The 16163-nt window shown below is 39.8% G+C and overlaps 1 protein-coding gene across 1 annotated transcript in view; it reads left to right on the top strand.

Annotated features, from left to right (window-relative positions):
- Positions 1-377: 377 nt before the first annotated feature.
- The window catches only part of tspan7 (tetraspanin 7), a 78501-nt gene continuing 62715 nt past the window's right edge, over positions 378-16163 (top strand). Inside the window, exon 1 of the mRNA XM_088598953.1 lies at positions 378-538. Within this exon, the coding sequence (XP_088455079.1) occupies positions 458-538 (81 nt within the window). The 5' untranslated portion in view covers positions 378-457. The remainder of the gene's footprint in view (positions 539-16163) is intronic.

Raw genomic sequence — 16163 nt, 5'->3', positions numbered from 1 at the left:
TAGAGCATCATTTCATGTTTCTCAGTGTATAGGAAACCATCCACACTCTTTGCCATAATATAAAAGATGCTGCCTTCCCCATCCTGTCATTACTTATTAATGTTATTAGATTATATTATTAGATAATAGCGCTTTAAAAAATGACCTAGCAGTAGGTCTGCGACTAATTAATGGCTTGTAGTGGGCTACTAAACAAAATCCGAACAGCAACTTAAAAGAAGGAAAATTAAAAAAAATCAAACTTCGCACTTAATTGTCACTCTTTGCACGTACTTGCGAAGTCCAGCAGAGGGCGTAGCCTAGAGGCAGTGCTGTGGTGTAATTCGTGTGTTCATTGGCCGAAGGGTCGGGGGCGGCTGCGCTGTGCGGGACTGCGGTGGATCAGCTGAGCGAAGCCCAGTGGAGAATCACAGTAACGCACCTCCTGTAATAATTCTGCACTTCACTTCAGTGTAGTATGGCATCCAGGAGAATGGAGACCAAACCAGTGATAACCTGTCTCAAAACACTCCTTATCGTCTATTCCTTCGTTTTTTGGGTAAGCAGACTCTCCTTGTTAAGAAATTGTCGTGTGCAGGAATGATTTTTGAAACGAATGCTTTACATTTTCCGCCACTTCGTCGTTTAATAAAAAATAAATGCACAACTGTTGTTGCGCGAGGCTATAAAAATAACAAGTGCATGTTTTTTTGTGCTGACGGTGGAGGCATCCTTTTGGGTCGTTAAAAAGTCTATCAGTTCATTTAATGCCTTGGATTTGAGTATTTCTATTCCAAATAAGATGCGAAACGGGTTGTAATTACGTATTCCATTTCCTTTGGGATATATTCTTCAGGGGTGGACAGGGATGGTTCAGCATCAAGCGCATAATGCTTTGGAAAAGAAATTGCGTGTTATGAAACGTTAATATTTACGGAAATTATGCTGTTTTACTCTTGTGGTTTCGTTTCGTTGACCTTCATATATATTAGGCGCAGAAACACGTCAAGTAGTGATTCCGTTACATACACAGCATCAGTTACTAGAAGGGCTTAAGTCGGGGGCTGTAATTAACAGCTGGGAAGAGAAAGCATCATTTTCAAACACTAACCTTTCATGTACCGTTAGCAGATTTGATGGTAAAAAATGCAATATAAAATAAGGCTAAAATGCGAGCTACTTTCTATCCGTGCAGTAGTCTGACCGCCTCCCGTACGATTTCGGTCATCTTAGTGGTTTACATAATATAAATGCGTATTACTGTTGCCTTTCAGACTCCTCGGACAGCAAAGTGTTTGATTTGAGATGGGGAATCATTCTGGAACATACCGCACTGACAGGCAGTTTGCACTACTGCAGATTAAACGGATCGTGCTTTCAGGAATGTGATGCAAATTAAGAGCAGATTGTTTCTTTAGCAGTTAATTGATTAAACCAATCAGACGCTGTGTCATCAAACAGCGATACCTACTGTAAGGTAGTCTGACCTGGTTGTCTAAAGTACTGTATGTAGAAAACACTATGCTGGTACTGTATCTACTGTATCTTATCTAGTTTATAATAAAACAGACCGCTATCGTTGTTGAGATTGAGATGATAGTTGCCTCTCTTCGAGTTTTACGAACAGTTTCTACGGCCGTTCGTGGTGCCGTCTTGTAATCGTACTGTACTGTACCTCAAGGGCATGGCCGCAATGTTCCCACCTGGAATTTGAACCTGCAGCGATCTAGTCAAGAGTCCTATAACCACTGCTTCACACTACCTCTTGTGTATGGTCGCTATACGTTTCTTAAATATTTCACAAGTTTTTTTTTTAAATGTATTTCAAAGAATAGAATTTACGGAGTCGACAGGACTCAGATTTGGAAAACGCGGGTTTAAAGAAAGGTGAAGAAACATGAACCAGATGGCTCAATTTTATTGGAAAGCACCTTTGAGTAGTTGGAGATGAGTGTTCACGAAGGAATAGAGAGACAGTTGTTGTGAGTCTTTTCTTCTTCAAATGTGACACGGAAGAGGGGGGTGAAATGTCTTTTAAGTATTTGAGAGGGGCTACAATTTTAAGCTCCACTTTCAGGAGTAAACCTGTGAGTCATTAAGAGTTTAATGCAGGACAGTCGCCCCTTGTTGTGGGAGTGGCGGTACTTAGAGTCCTGGGTGTAATCAGGCACAGCTGGCCCTCAAAGGGACACACGAGCATAACAAGAGGGTGTCAGAGCACAGATTTCAGGAATTGGAGAATGTAGGTAGGCCCATGTTGGGAATCAATTTGTGTGTGCAAAGGGCTGACTGCTTAACTTAAGGGAATACGCTGTCTGTATAATAAATGCCCTCCTACAGTAGAGCAAAGCAGTAAAAATTGTAGCAGTAAGGTATTTTTTAAAACATTGTATATACCAAAAATGCAGTGAAATTTGATAGTCACCTAATATTGCTAGAAGCTGGTAGACATTGGTAGATAATAACTAATATTAATTGGTATACTAATAATATCGGTAGATAATAACTAGGGCTAAGAAGGTCTGTCTCATATTGTGGGATAACAGACCTTTGACACATCGAAAGGTGCATGGCGGAAGCTCACCAGGTCTGTGCAACTGCAGTGAGAGTATGGAGGGGTGCAGAGGGGTGCTGGTCATGTGGTTATGTAATTTACCAGAGAAAGGAAGCAATTCACAGGATTTCGTGCCTTTGTAAACTCAGTTTAATACTCAGTCTTTTATCCTGAATGGCGGAAATACATAACAGTCCCTTCATAGTCCCTTTTGGAAAAACAAAAACGGCAACTTGTTGTTGATTCAAGAATATATGTATTGCATTTGATTTGACTGTTGTGTCATTTATATAATTAAAAGTGAGATCAGAGCCTGACAAATTGTCAGTAGGACGAGTGTGATACAGATTGTGTGGCAGTGTGAGTGAGGGTGGTTTAAACACTTCGAGAGTCATGTCAGTGATTCTAGCCAAGTTACAAGAAGCGATGGGGTAACATTGCTGGGGAGCTGTATACAGGAATGAGCTTTTGGCCAGACCTTTGCTGTTTCAGCAGCTGCTTAGAATTCTGACAGAATTCTTCCTGTTCTTATAATTCTCTGCTATGTCAGCTGTAAGACGACTGTATATAGTATAAACCCGAAGAAGGCTCTACAGCTGAAACGTTGTTTTCTTTCTTCTCTTTTCAGCATGGAATAAATATATTACTTGTTTTTTTTATACAGTATATACTACAGTTTTTCATTTGTAAGTCTGGAATTGCATGGAAGGGAAGTGGAAAACTCCAGTTTTGCCTTGCTGAACTAAACCGACAACACGTGTCATGTTTTCCTTGGAAGGACCTGTTTTTAGGAATATAGCTATTTTGATTTGTGTCACAGCTTTTATTTGACTGATCCATTGGCTGTTTTTGTACATGGGAAAGTGTTGTGGCCAGACAAAAAGTGTGCTGTTATCCAGGCTGACTTTTAATTTCCTAGACAGAAGACCCTTCTCTGTACGATAAAGTGAGGCTTTGTACAGTAGGTTTTCTGGGTCAGTTGGTTGGTATTGTAAACATATGGTTGTCAGAAATTATATTTTGAAAAACATGCAGTTCAGACTGTGGCCTGTGTACTAGAGCCTATTACCCATGATGTTCTCTCCTAGTATGTTGTCTCGTGACCTGAATTTTCTACACCCCTTTTCTGCCGGATTGGGAATGTCTACCAGATCCCACATAAGAGCGCAACAGCATTTGACCTCGGTGCTGGGAATCTATGTTGATGAAGAGGGAACTTAATTAAGATACAGGGTTACATAGGTTCCTGTTATGAGGCCAAAACAACTTATAAAGGTGAATTAATATCTGTGAGAAAAATGTAATTGTCTTGAGATACAACATGTGGTATCTCACAATACAATATATGTATGTACACATGTACATTCATATATTATACCTACTGTGTAAACCCTTAAAACACAATAAATAGAAATTGATAAGGCAAGTCTGTTGTTACTGTTATCTTGTAAATGAATTTGATTCAGATAAGGTACAGTATATGCACCTGTAACTTTTAAGGTATTGTATATCCAAACCTATGAAGAAAGGTGACACAAAGGACACAAAGAATTGTGATGTCACAGTACACTACAGTGCCTGCCACCTGACCTACGGTATGCTGCTGGCTTTTGGTGCCTTGAAAAATGAAGCAAGTGTGGATCTGTGAAATGCATCGTGAATTTAGTTTCCTTACTTGATGACATGTACAATATGCAAAATCGTGAGTATCATGGTGACTTACAACAGGGACGCTTTGTATTGACAGTAAAATAATAAATAGAGAAGCAGAATTTTTATATTCTGTAGGCACACCTTTGTGCTCCTAGAGTTAAACTGACAGCTTTCAGGGAAAAAGCAGAAAGATAGACTGGATTTTTATAGAGTAACATACTTTGATAGTGTTCTTGAAAGTAAAAATCCTGTTCTATATATAAACCACGAGACTCTGAAATCACTGCACATTCATTTTTACAGGGAACGTAGAGATTTCTCAATGTTCGGTACTGCACCTGTGATATTTTATTCTTAATTCTAAATGAGCTTGCAACTGAACAGCTTTTGATGCCCCAAAATTCTCTTTGAGTATTTCACCAGTGGTTTTGAGTGGCTGTGGTATAAATTAGTAGAAACTAGTATGTAATTGAGCTTTCAAAAATAATGATTTTCAATTTTGCAATTAGGTTCTTGTTAAAACTGTATATACAGTACTTCGCAAAGTTTCCACATTTTGTTGCTTTCAAATGTGACTTTCATATTTAGAATTTATACAATCTGCTCTAAAGCTGATAAAGCTGAAATTGTTGATAATCTGCGAATACGTTTTATTTTGAATGAGCCTAAATCAGTTCATGTGCAAAAACAATGGTTTAAAATGTCACCATGTGTGTCTAATGGTCTCTGCCTGTGAGTAATCAAAGCGGTTTAACTTTACTTCAGAAAAATCACATCTTGCTCTGTAAGTTCCCTCATATACATATTCCCTTTGCTTTTCACATGATACAACAAATTGACCATGAAGACCAAGGAGCTTTTCGAAACGAAAGAGGGGCGAAGTGGTAGAGGGGCACAGATCAGGAGAAAGTTGCCCATCCCTTTCCGCACACTGTATCCATTGTTAAGAAGTGGGTTGTGTGTCACAGTACCCAAACACTACAGTACCTTCATCAGCCCTTTCCCTCTGTACAGGCAGGCAAAAAGCTGAGGGAGGATGAGATCACTGCTCATGCAGCAACAATATCCCAGTCCTAACACACACCTGGACTGATGGCAAGAAAGCAGTCTTTACTGGAAAAGACTCTGTCTCATTTAAGTTATACTTACATGTATGTGGCAGAAGGCTTTATGGTCAGATAAATACTAAACATTACAGCTGGTGCAAGCTCAACACAGCATACCCCGTCAACACCATCCCTACTGTCGAACATAGCGGTAGTGGCACAGAGATGCTTTTCATCAGCAGGGACTGGGCAGCCTGTCAGGATTGAGGGGAAAATGAATTATGCAAAAATAAGCGAATCCTAGAGGAAACCCTGCTTAAATCTTCCAAGGAACTCAGTAAAAATGTCATAGTTCAACAGGAGCGGAATCGGAAGTCCAAGTCAAAGCTGCGTCTGTCAAGAAGATGAAGCCCTCTCAAAGTCCTGACTTGACTCCCAACAGAAAATTTCTAATAAAATGTCCTTGCAGTCCTACAGCTATTCCCAATGGTTTTGTCAGTACTGGAGCTTTTTTGACAGGAGGAATGGACAAACTTACACCATTGCACTCTGTAAAACTGGCAGATAATCCAGAAAATACTGATAGCATCAGTATTTGACAGAGTTACTTGTGTGATGTGACTTACACTGAAAACTTGCACTTTGAAGGTATTCTTTGCTGATTTTCAGCTTCGTTCGCATATAACAGTTACATTTGTAGTTTAAAGTTGTGAGTAAAAAAGTTAATTTGAACAAATTCTATACTTGCATTTATGTGAAATGCCATGCTGGCAGAGGCTGAATTCTTTTGCAAAGCCATACTGTATAACGTAAGCCTATTTATAGTTACAGGAATAAAAATAAAAATTGTAAATTTAGTTCTCTCAACTAGTATCCACAAACACCATTGACAGAGGGTGGCAAATTGTGTTCGTAAAGCTAAGATGATTTATGGGAACTTGATACAGTGTATTTGGGCGTCCCAAGGGTACAAACATGTTCCACCTGTTGAAATTCTGCTATTCCTATTGAAACATTAAGAAGGAATCATATGATTCTGTGTTCCCACTACATGCTTCTAAGTATTCTGCGTAAATATTCCCTCACTGACAGAGTGTAGTATAGTCTGGACAGCAGCTGGTCTTGCACCATCTCTTTTTGATAATCTGCCGACTTTCTGAGCTGGGACAGCGGGTCCCAATTCGGACAAGCAAAATTCCTCCTGACTTTGGCACAGGCTTCTAGGATGGACTCCCAGGGTCGATTGGAAATGCATATTCCACATACTATCTTTCTCACCTCAGTGCTAAAATAAGATCTGGGACTCTGTCTTGGACAGATGCTTCCTTTTGTCAATATTGCATTTGCTCTGGAGAGCTGTGGTTATTGTGCAGGTAAGGACGCTTAAACAAATGGTGATGTTGGTTGTGTTGGATCGTCACATTGCCGAATCTTCAAACCGCATTTCTTTCAATTCTTTCACTGATCTACAGGAGAAAGGGCCGCAAAACAAAATCGCCGCACTCTTATCATTGTGGAAGCTCCTTCTGTAGGAAGGGGGCTGGAAATGTGAGGGAGAAAACTGCAGCCTAGTTAAGGATTTGGAGGGATTTTCTAATCAATAGCTGCCTCCACTCTAGTGGTGCGCAGGCCTAGATGAAGGGCCTGAAGAAACTAGATAGGACTGTACTGCAGGGGTTTGAACACTGTCCAATCACTGTTATACTGTAGGTTGAGTTGTTCAGAAGCCAGGTTATTTTAATTGAAGTTTATCAAGTTCTATGGGAGGGCACAAGTGGAGCGTTAAGACCTGATTCTAATGCAGCGCTGCTTTAGAAAATAGTTTTACTTAGAGGGTTCTTAAGAGGTGGAATAAATTGCAGAACCGTGCCGTGAGGGCTAATGCTAGGAAATTTCCCCCAAAAAATTCATTGTGATAGCATAAATTTAAAGTGTATATGAAAAATAGTTGACTAGACTATTATTATCCTTTCATAAATGCATCTGTACGGGAATTGCGTAACAAATAGGAACAGTCAAAATGTTACACTCTCTTTTCAAAAACATCATTTTAGTAGCACCTATCAAAAAGTTGTTGTTGTATGTAATGTAAAATGCTGAAGATAATGCTTTTGCAGCTGTTGTTATTGCTAAAACTTAGTAAACCAACTAAAAGTATGTTCAGCAAAAGACCCCTCCTTTTTCCCTGAATGTGCCAAGTGCGCTGGTTTACCATGGTACTGTTATATTTATGGAGTGTTGTGTGTGTTTGCAGAGCTTTGATTCTTCTGCTCATTGCGCAAACAAGAAACTTAAGCAGCATTCAATTTTAAGTGTCTAAGTTTCAACAGTTTAGGGTGGACATCAGTAGCTGCAAATAACCTGCTAAAACATGTAAATACAAATAATGAAGATTGTGATTCTTCCTCCTTTTTCATCATATTGGTGATTTTTCACTTTAAATTACTGTCAATTTAAGTCAATAATTTAAGTCAGGAGTAATCTAAATATTAAAGCCCAGCTGGACTATTTGAATGGAATGACCAGAGCAATTATGACAGTAGTGATAACACAAAATATTTTGTTGTATACAGAGAAGAAAATCCCCTTAACCTCTTGGCTGCATGTTGTGAAGTTAGCAGCATAAAGAAATCTCTTCCTTTCTACTGAATCACACAGAGGCAGGGGCATCCCTTAATCCTGTATAGTATGAGAAATCCGGAGATATTCAGTTCAGAGGGGTCATTTCCTTTGGGCATCCATTAAGACAGCCACATATTCATTTGCCCATACCATATAATTCCACCTCTAATCCTCCAACATCTGTAACAGCCCTGACCCACATTTTTCATCATCCAGTCTCCTGTTTATTCCGGTGTTCACTTCATCTAATTTTGCATGGTCAGATTGTCAGTGTGGGACGATCTTTAATCTAGCAGGAATTATTTTTGCTGTTTCTTTTTTTTTCCCCTCACAGAGGACATTTACAGTAGCATCTCCTATTCAACCTATTCGATGATAATTTTACTGTTTATTGGCTCTTTATTATGATATTTAATCTAATATCTAAGAAATATACATTATTTTAAATCCAGTTCACTAGACAATACACAGAGTGCAAACTGTAGAACAGAACACCAGTTCTTTTCCATATGGTGTCCACACGTATCCATCACTTTCTCTGAATTGGCTTTATCATCATTGGTACTAGGTTGTGTTGCCCACCTCATCTCATGAAATATTTGAGAAGCTCCCTGATTGGTGCAGCTGGTAAGGTAGTTGAAAAGTCGGGATGATTCAGTTTGAAGGAGAATAGATAATGCATGTAATATAGTGGTTTTGAACACCGTTGTGAATTTTGCTTGCTTAGAAACCTCTTGAGATTTTAAATTTGTTTTAATTTTAATTTGTTATAATTGCTTTTCAGTTTGTCAGCTGTCAGACCTGGGTTAGCCTAATTCAGTGCTTATTTACCTGGTAGCTCTCAGCCCAGATCCTATCCTATCGCTGAATGCGAACAAAGCAATCACAAAGAATAAAAGCTTACTTTAAAGGTGCTTGAAATGGGGGAAAAAAATCACAGCTTTCTGAAAACATACAGGGGGTTGCCTTGATTTTGCAGATAATGGTCCGTCTTTGCTAGAGTTCTGAACCCACACTAATTAGCTAGAAATAAGGGCATATATCCTTATTTAAAACTTGGAAAAATATCAAATAAATCATTCCTTAACTTTTCCCTCCCTTCTTGAATACTGCCTTGAACCCTGATGTTCATTGTCCTGTGTCTCATGTTCTGTTCCTGGTCTGGGAACCCTTTGTACAGTGGCTTATTCCAGGCTTGAGATTTGGGACGCTGGAAGGTTTCTTTCCTGTGCTATAAATGTAAATCCGCCTTTCTTCTCTAGGTTCGTCACAGAGGAGACGGAGAAGCCAATATTGAGGATGGAGTGCAGTCTCAAGCTGTTAGTTCCCCCTCTTTCCCTCTCCTTTGACATCACACATTCCTTTTGAAAGCCCTCCCTGACAGACTGACAGGAAAGAACATGCAAAGCCAATTTACTCTGAAATAAGCATCTGTCATGATGGCAAAAAAAAAGCAAATGCTAGATATGTCTTCAGTAGAGCTCAACGACGAGAAAAAGTGAATAAAACTGAGTAAAGTTCCTCTGCGGAGTTCAATCTGGAATGCTGCATTTCCGTAACTTCATAAATATCAAGAGCAATATGCTCTTTCTGCTTCCTTGAGAAGATTACCATTTCAAAGGCAACTTGAATTTGGTAGCACTGAGTTATCACAAGACCGAGATGACTGGCACTGTGGAGGCGTTGAGCTGTGTCTCAGAGCCATAGGCTTGTCAGACACCTTTTCCACTAATTTCACAGTGTTACAGGTGTCTTCAATTCAACTGTCCATAGTCTCATGCACAAGAAAATGAAATCTCTCTCCTCCCCCAAAAATAAAAAGACTCCTGTTCACTGACATTGTAAAATTGTATTTATTCTGCTCCTGTGAAAATGCCTCATTAAAGCTGGTTGGAAAAAATTACAGGTCAATTTTTGTTTTATCTGAAACTTCTTGCAAAACACAGACGGCTTTGCTTTACAAATGTAGTGCATCTAGTGATTATTTCACTTTATTATTACATTTTTTTTGTTTCTGATGCTTCATTTAGAAGACCTTGACGCTTCAGCTGCTTTTTAACAAGCGTAAGGAAAAAGGGTGCTCAGTATTCATTTTTTTTTTAAGATCAAGCCCACTTAAAATTAATCACTGTGGTTGAGTCCTGGATATTGAGTCCTGGGTTGAAGCGCTATATTTGTGAAGTTTGAGTGCTCAGTCCATGTCAGTGAGGGTTTCTTCCAGGTGCTCCATTTTCCTCCTGCTACCCACAGACGTCCTGGTTAGACTCCTATTGTCTGTTGAGCCACTGACTTGAATCCCACGCAGTGGCTCCAGGTCTCCACGAAACGTACCAGGAATAGTTGGGTTGGATTTAGGCTTTATTAAACTGCTTATATACTGTCTTGTCTGATGACTTACAGTAAAACAATGTGAATTAGGCTCCAGTGAACTCTGGCAGCAGAGAAATTCACTTGCTGGTCTTGAGGCTGTTATTTCAACTACAGCTACTTCCAGCTCAAAGGCAAGTTCCCTACATGCCTGTCCTTCTGTCCCATCGTTCGGAAATGCAGAATTAGTTTCCTTTCTGCTCCCCAGTGCTGCATCAAATTAATTTAAATTAGTTCTCCAGAGAAATAAAGGGGAAGGAAAAAAGGAAGTGAAAACGCCTTATGCAGCCGAAACCGGACTGGCCCATCTGAGGTACTGTATCAGAGCAGTGCACACAGAAGTGAAAATTAGTGATATGGTGTTTCAGCTCAGCAAGATGTACTCAGTTTTTACAGTTTGTATTGTTTGCACAAGAGATGGATGCTATCGTCGTCATTGTGGTCGCAAGTGTAATGGCTTGTTTGATGAAAGAAATTACAATTACAGCTACATAAAGTATTTTAATCACCCCCCACCCCCACCCCCACCCACGCCTCCTGGAAACAATTGCTTTTCTGTTTCGACTGAAGCTCATGTGTGGTGATTTTGATTCTGCAGCCGCATTGATTCCTGTGTGGAAATAACAAATTAGAACAGAAGAAAGGGTAGAAATAAGGGGAGACCTTTCGGCCGATCTGGCCTGGTTGGTAAATGTACTGTAGTAGCTTACTGATCTCTGACACGCATCCAGCTGTTTCTTGAAGGAAGCCAAGGGATTGGCTCCAGCCACATGGTGCCTCAGAAGTGCCTCCTGTTCTTGATTTTAAATACACTTTCATGTAGTTTCCACTTCTGCCCTTTTGTTCTCTATGTTCTGTTGGGTCCCCCATACTCTTCTCTGTTCAAGACTAAACGTTCCTTCAGCTTGTCCATGCAGGACGTTGCCTTTAGCCCTGGAATTTATCTGGTTACACTTCTCTGGATGATTTCAAGAGCAGCAGTATCTTTTTAGTGTGTGGCATGGTGACCAAAATGGCACACACTTTTCTAAATGAGACCTAACTTTGTTGTTTTCCCACATTGTCTGGAAGATGTAATCAATGTGTTAATGTGATCATGAAAGTAAGTTTCATAAGTAGCCTTGGGTAGCTCAATGGTTCCTATCCTGTATTTATGTTTTTATTACCTGGCTACAAAACCCTGCGCTTGTCTGCATTGGATTTCATCTGTTTATTTATACATGAGTGTTCTCATGTATAAATAAACAAAATACCTGAAAATACATTGATTGGTGTATAGATTAGACCCTGCTTTATTATTTGTTGGACAATATTCATTTGTAGATGATTCCATCTAAAAATTCATGGTAACAGTGGCTGATAATTAATAATAATAATTGCTTACACTTATTTAGCGCTTTTCTGGACACTCCACTCAAAGCTTTACAGGTAATGGGGACTCCCCTCCACCACCACCAATGTGTAGCATCCACCTGGATGATGCGACGGTAGCCATAGTGCGCCAGAACGCTCACCACACATCAGATATCAGTGGGGAGGAGAGCAGAGTAATGTAGCCAATTCATAGAGGGGGAGTATTAGGAGGCCATGATTGGTAAGGGCCAATTATTAATTTGGCCAGGACACCGGGGTTACACCCCTACTCTTTTCAAGAAGCGCCCTGGGATTTTTAATGACCACAGAGAGTCAGGACCTCGGTTTTACGTCTCATCCGAAGGACGGCACCTGTTTACAGTATAGTGTCCCCATCACTATACTGGGGCATTAGGACCCACATGGACCACAGGGTGAGCGCCCCCTGCTGGCCCCACTAACACCTCTTCCAGCAGCAACCTTAGTTTTTCCCAGGAGGTCTCCCATCCAGGTACTGACCAGGCTCACACCTGCTTAGCTTCAGTGGGTTGCCAGTTGTGAGTTGCAGGGTGATATGGCTGCTGGCTTTATGGCTGCTGGCTGATGATAGCTTTAAAGAAGCAGCCAGACCATTACATCCACATCTCTTAAGATATTGAATCCGAATGCACCATCTGATCAGGCTCTTTCAGTGCCTTGTACTTATTTGGACATCTATTGGTAGAAGCAAAGGGCAGCTTTATTGCTCGAAGTTCCACACCATACAGGGCTCTCAAAGTACAGCTGCACAACAGAACAATTTCTACTGCACTTGTAAGGGGAAATGTATGGAGTTTGTAAGAAACATACAGTCAGTTTGCTTTCTGCTAATGTGACAACTTTTAGTTGGGTACTGAAATTAATATACAGTTTCAGCTTTATGTGCAGTGGACATATTAGCATATTTCTGTGTGTTTCCTGGCTGGATCATGAGGTGTGTTGAGTGTTAGTTTGGCTACCTGGGACATCTGCATGTGTTCAGTCTTGAGTGTTTGATGAAGGCAGCTGCTCAGAAGGATATAAGAGGGGTCTCTTGTATCTCCTCTCCATTCTTGCACCAGCAGACGGAGTATATTTTAGATTTTCTAAGTGTAGTCATGGGTTCCACGTTTGAACACGCTTTGATCTCCCTTTGCTTTGTATTGCAGTTTGTCAGGATTGTGCTGGCGGCTCTCCATTCTAACTTGTACCAGGCTCTTGGAGAAAAGGCTGCTGGAAGACAGCCCACTTTTTTCATGTTCTGTCATGTAAACAACACGTCACTCTAACGTGTTATTGTAACAACACGGTGAGCAGGAAGAAGATTTACGCTGTTCCAGAGAGTTGAAGTGTGCTGTTTTTAAACCTTTATGTAAAAGTGATTGCCAGGAAAGGAAGAAATCAAGTAAACAGAACGTTTAAGTCAAGGGAAGTGATCAAAATCCAGCCTCTCGTTTCTATTAGCTGGATGGTCTAGATGTTTTAGTAGGGAATGTAGGAATATTGAGTCCTGGTTTGTTAGCTTTGCCCATGCATAAGGCAGCTACAGTAAGTGCAACTGCCAGGACACAGAGCTCCTGTTTGATTTTTCCTTTTCATTTGCATGGTGGGAATATCATTTAATATAAGTTAAATATCATTAAAAGCCCAATAGGATTTTGTCCTTGAAATATCATTTAAAAGAAACGTCTTTCCAAATTCCAGATACTGGTATAGCAGTATGGTGTTCATATGCTGTATATGGAAAGGCTGACACTGAATGGCACTTCTGTTGAAGGCAAGCAAACATTCACATACCCCCCTCTTTCACCTGGTTTAGTTCATGCAGTAATTGTTTCTTCAGCTGTGAAATGCACAAGACCTCAAATGTTAATCATTAAATTAAGTGGTGGAGAACATCTGTTTACTCCAACTTAAAGTGAATAAAACATTTAATAGACTGATAATGACTTTGCCTTGTTAATATTTGTATGTTTTTTTTATTATCAGATGTTACAATTCCAATAGTGTTTCTTTTAGATACCATAGGTCTAAAATCAGTGCAGATTTCTATAACAGAAAATGTAGGAGGAGGCCAGGCTGAGGAAGATGATGTGCTGGAGAAAACTGGGGAGATACCAGACAGGACAGCAGCATGTCTGGGTGCAGAGGCCCCAGTCTGAGCACTGTAGCTGTTTATGCAGTCTGTAACATTGGAATTTGCACCCAGTGACTGACAAGCATAGGTGTTGCTGTTATATGCAGCCTAGCCAGTAGGTCAGATGAGTCCTAGAGCACCATTCATGAGCTGCATGTCTCTGGGTCAGATTGCTGTTGGAGGTTTGTATGTCGTTTGCTCTTGGCAGTTAGCATCTGCTCTTGGAAATAAACTACTTGACGAATGCTGGCTTCAGGGACAGCTTATGGAGAGGCGGAGCGATCTGTCATCTTAAACTGCATTACAGCTTATTTGGAACCGAGCCGCAAAGAACAGCCCTAAGAAAGATCAAGCCAGAAAAAACTAACATTTCATGGGAGAAATGTGTGTGATTGAGTCAAATGTGTTGCACACTGCATTAATTGAACATGGAGCAGGAGTATAAAATTTGTCGTGATGTGTTGGCTTTGTTGTCTTCTCAAAACAAAAATTGGAGGAACACGTAGAATTAATTGCACTCATTAAGTGAGAGTGAGTTGGTCTAGGAATATAAAGATATAACAAATGTTTAAAACAACAGTAGATCATTTAGCTTGTCTTCCTCAATCGGTGGTATTGTGAAATTCAAGCTCTTTCAGGCTTTGAAAGCAGGATACTAATTTTCATGTTCAGGGTGAAGTTCTCTAATGATATCTGTTCCCAGGAGATGAGTTACAGTATCGTGCATGTTGGAGAAACTTTAACACCTGTTCCTTTCAGTCCAGTCGGATGTGAGACTTGATTTTACTTACTGAGAGCTGGTGTACAGTATTTGGCTCAAGTGAAATGAGAACCAAGTAAAAATACAGAGGTTCGAGTGGAGACCTGAATCAAAATCCGGGCTGCAAAGGACGAAATAGAGCTTAATTCCATGCTGATAAGTAGGAAAAAGAAAAAACACAGTTTTGGACATGTAGCCTTTTTCAGGTGTCAGAATTAACACTTCACTCTATTCAACTTAAGAGGGATATGAAATCCTTTTTGTAAACTTGGATAACATCAAGGTGACAAATAACTGCAATCATTGTGGTCTTTTAGTTCAGAAGTGGTAAAATTGTTCTCAAATATGCATACATCTAAAATCTTCATTAAAGCAAACATACTTGTCTAATTCAAATGGATTTTTTAAAATTTGAAATCACAAGTGGGAATTTCATATCTGGCGGTTTTGATTCCTATCATGTGTTATTTTTATTTCTGATATCCTCCTTTGTCTCCCATGTTAAAGATAGATGAAATGGCCAACCTGAACTGGCCATGGTTATATAGAGTTCATACTGACAGTGTGGCGATCCACAGAAGTCAACACAGTGACCAGATAACTCTTTCCACTCATGGGAGACAGTTCTATAATGTCGATGTGAGGCACTGCACAGCAATGTCTTATTTAGTTGTTAATACAGTAACATGGTTATCTTTTGCATCTCTGAATGCCAGTATCAGATGCAAAGTCTGCTTGTTGAATCTCTCACCAGATGTTGTTAAATATGTTTACATTCTCTCTTTTTAGAATTGAATGTCCAAGGGAAATGGAGATGCCCACTCTCTCTCATTTTCAGTGCATTTTAAAAGTCCTGTTTGCTGAAGCTGGTAGATTTTTGATAATCTGTTTCAATACATCCCCTTGAGATACCTGGGCCCAATACTACAATGTCCAATAAAAGCTGAGGTTGTGATTCCAGTGGAATATTAATGTGAATCAATTTATCACTTCTTATGAGATGTAACAACTTGAATAGCTCATTCGTTTTTCATTATCAACCACGTTAATGGTGCTTTGTTTTGCAAATGTCAATATCAAGAGTCTTTTTGCATTGCAGTAACGGCATTTGTCTTTCAGATTGTACAGCATGATGCTGTCAAAGCCCAACCTCTGGAAACTTCTAAGCCCATAACGTTTGTGCAGTTGAAGCCTAATTTAGTATTTGGTGACCTGCATTGTAAGAGGAATCTGATAATAACAAAGAAACTGGTCATTTTAATTTGGTTTTATCAGCCCCTGCAAAATCTGCAGATGTTCTGGTGAATAAAGAATCTCTAATCTACAGTATTAAATGTATTTGTTATTTTTCAAAGCTATGCGATAAAATGTACAGCAGTAAAATAATAATAACCTTTAACTAAGGCTCACTTTGTATTATAATTTCTGCATACTAAGCATTAAAGAGAAGCATGAGGGAAAAATAATATTAGCTTTAATACACCAAAGGATCCCATTACATCTTGAAACAGCAGGTAAAAACAAATGCACCTCTTCTCACGTAACTGTGAGAACATAAATATGTATTCCCTGAGCAGATGGGCCCTCTCTGCTCTCACTCTTGCAGGGCTCTTCATCTAGCTTGAGGGCTCCCTTGAGTTTTTTGCCATGGTTTTACATAGCAGAGGCCCCAGC

This window comes from Lepisosteus platostomus, chromosome 2, assembly GCF_059453375.1.
Source record: "Lepisosteus platostomus isolate fLepPlt1 chromosome 2, fLepPlt1.hap1, whole genome shotgun sequence".
In the NCBI taxonomy this organism is placed as follows: domain Eukaryota; kingdom Metazoa; phylum Chordata; class Actinopteri; order Semionotiformes; family Lepisosteidae; genus Lepisosteus; species Lepisosteus platostomus.
The sequence above is the reverse complement of the archived record's forward strand: the minus strand, read 5'-3'. Positions and strand labels throughout refer to the sequence as shown.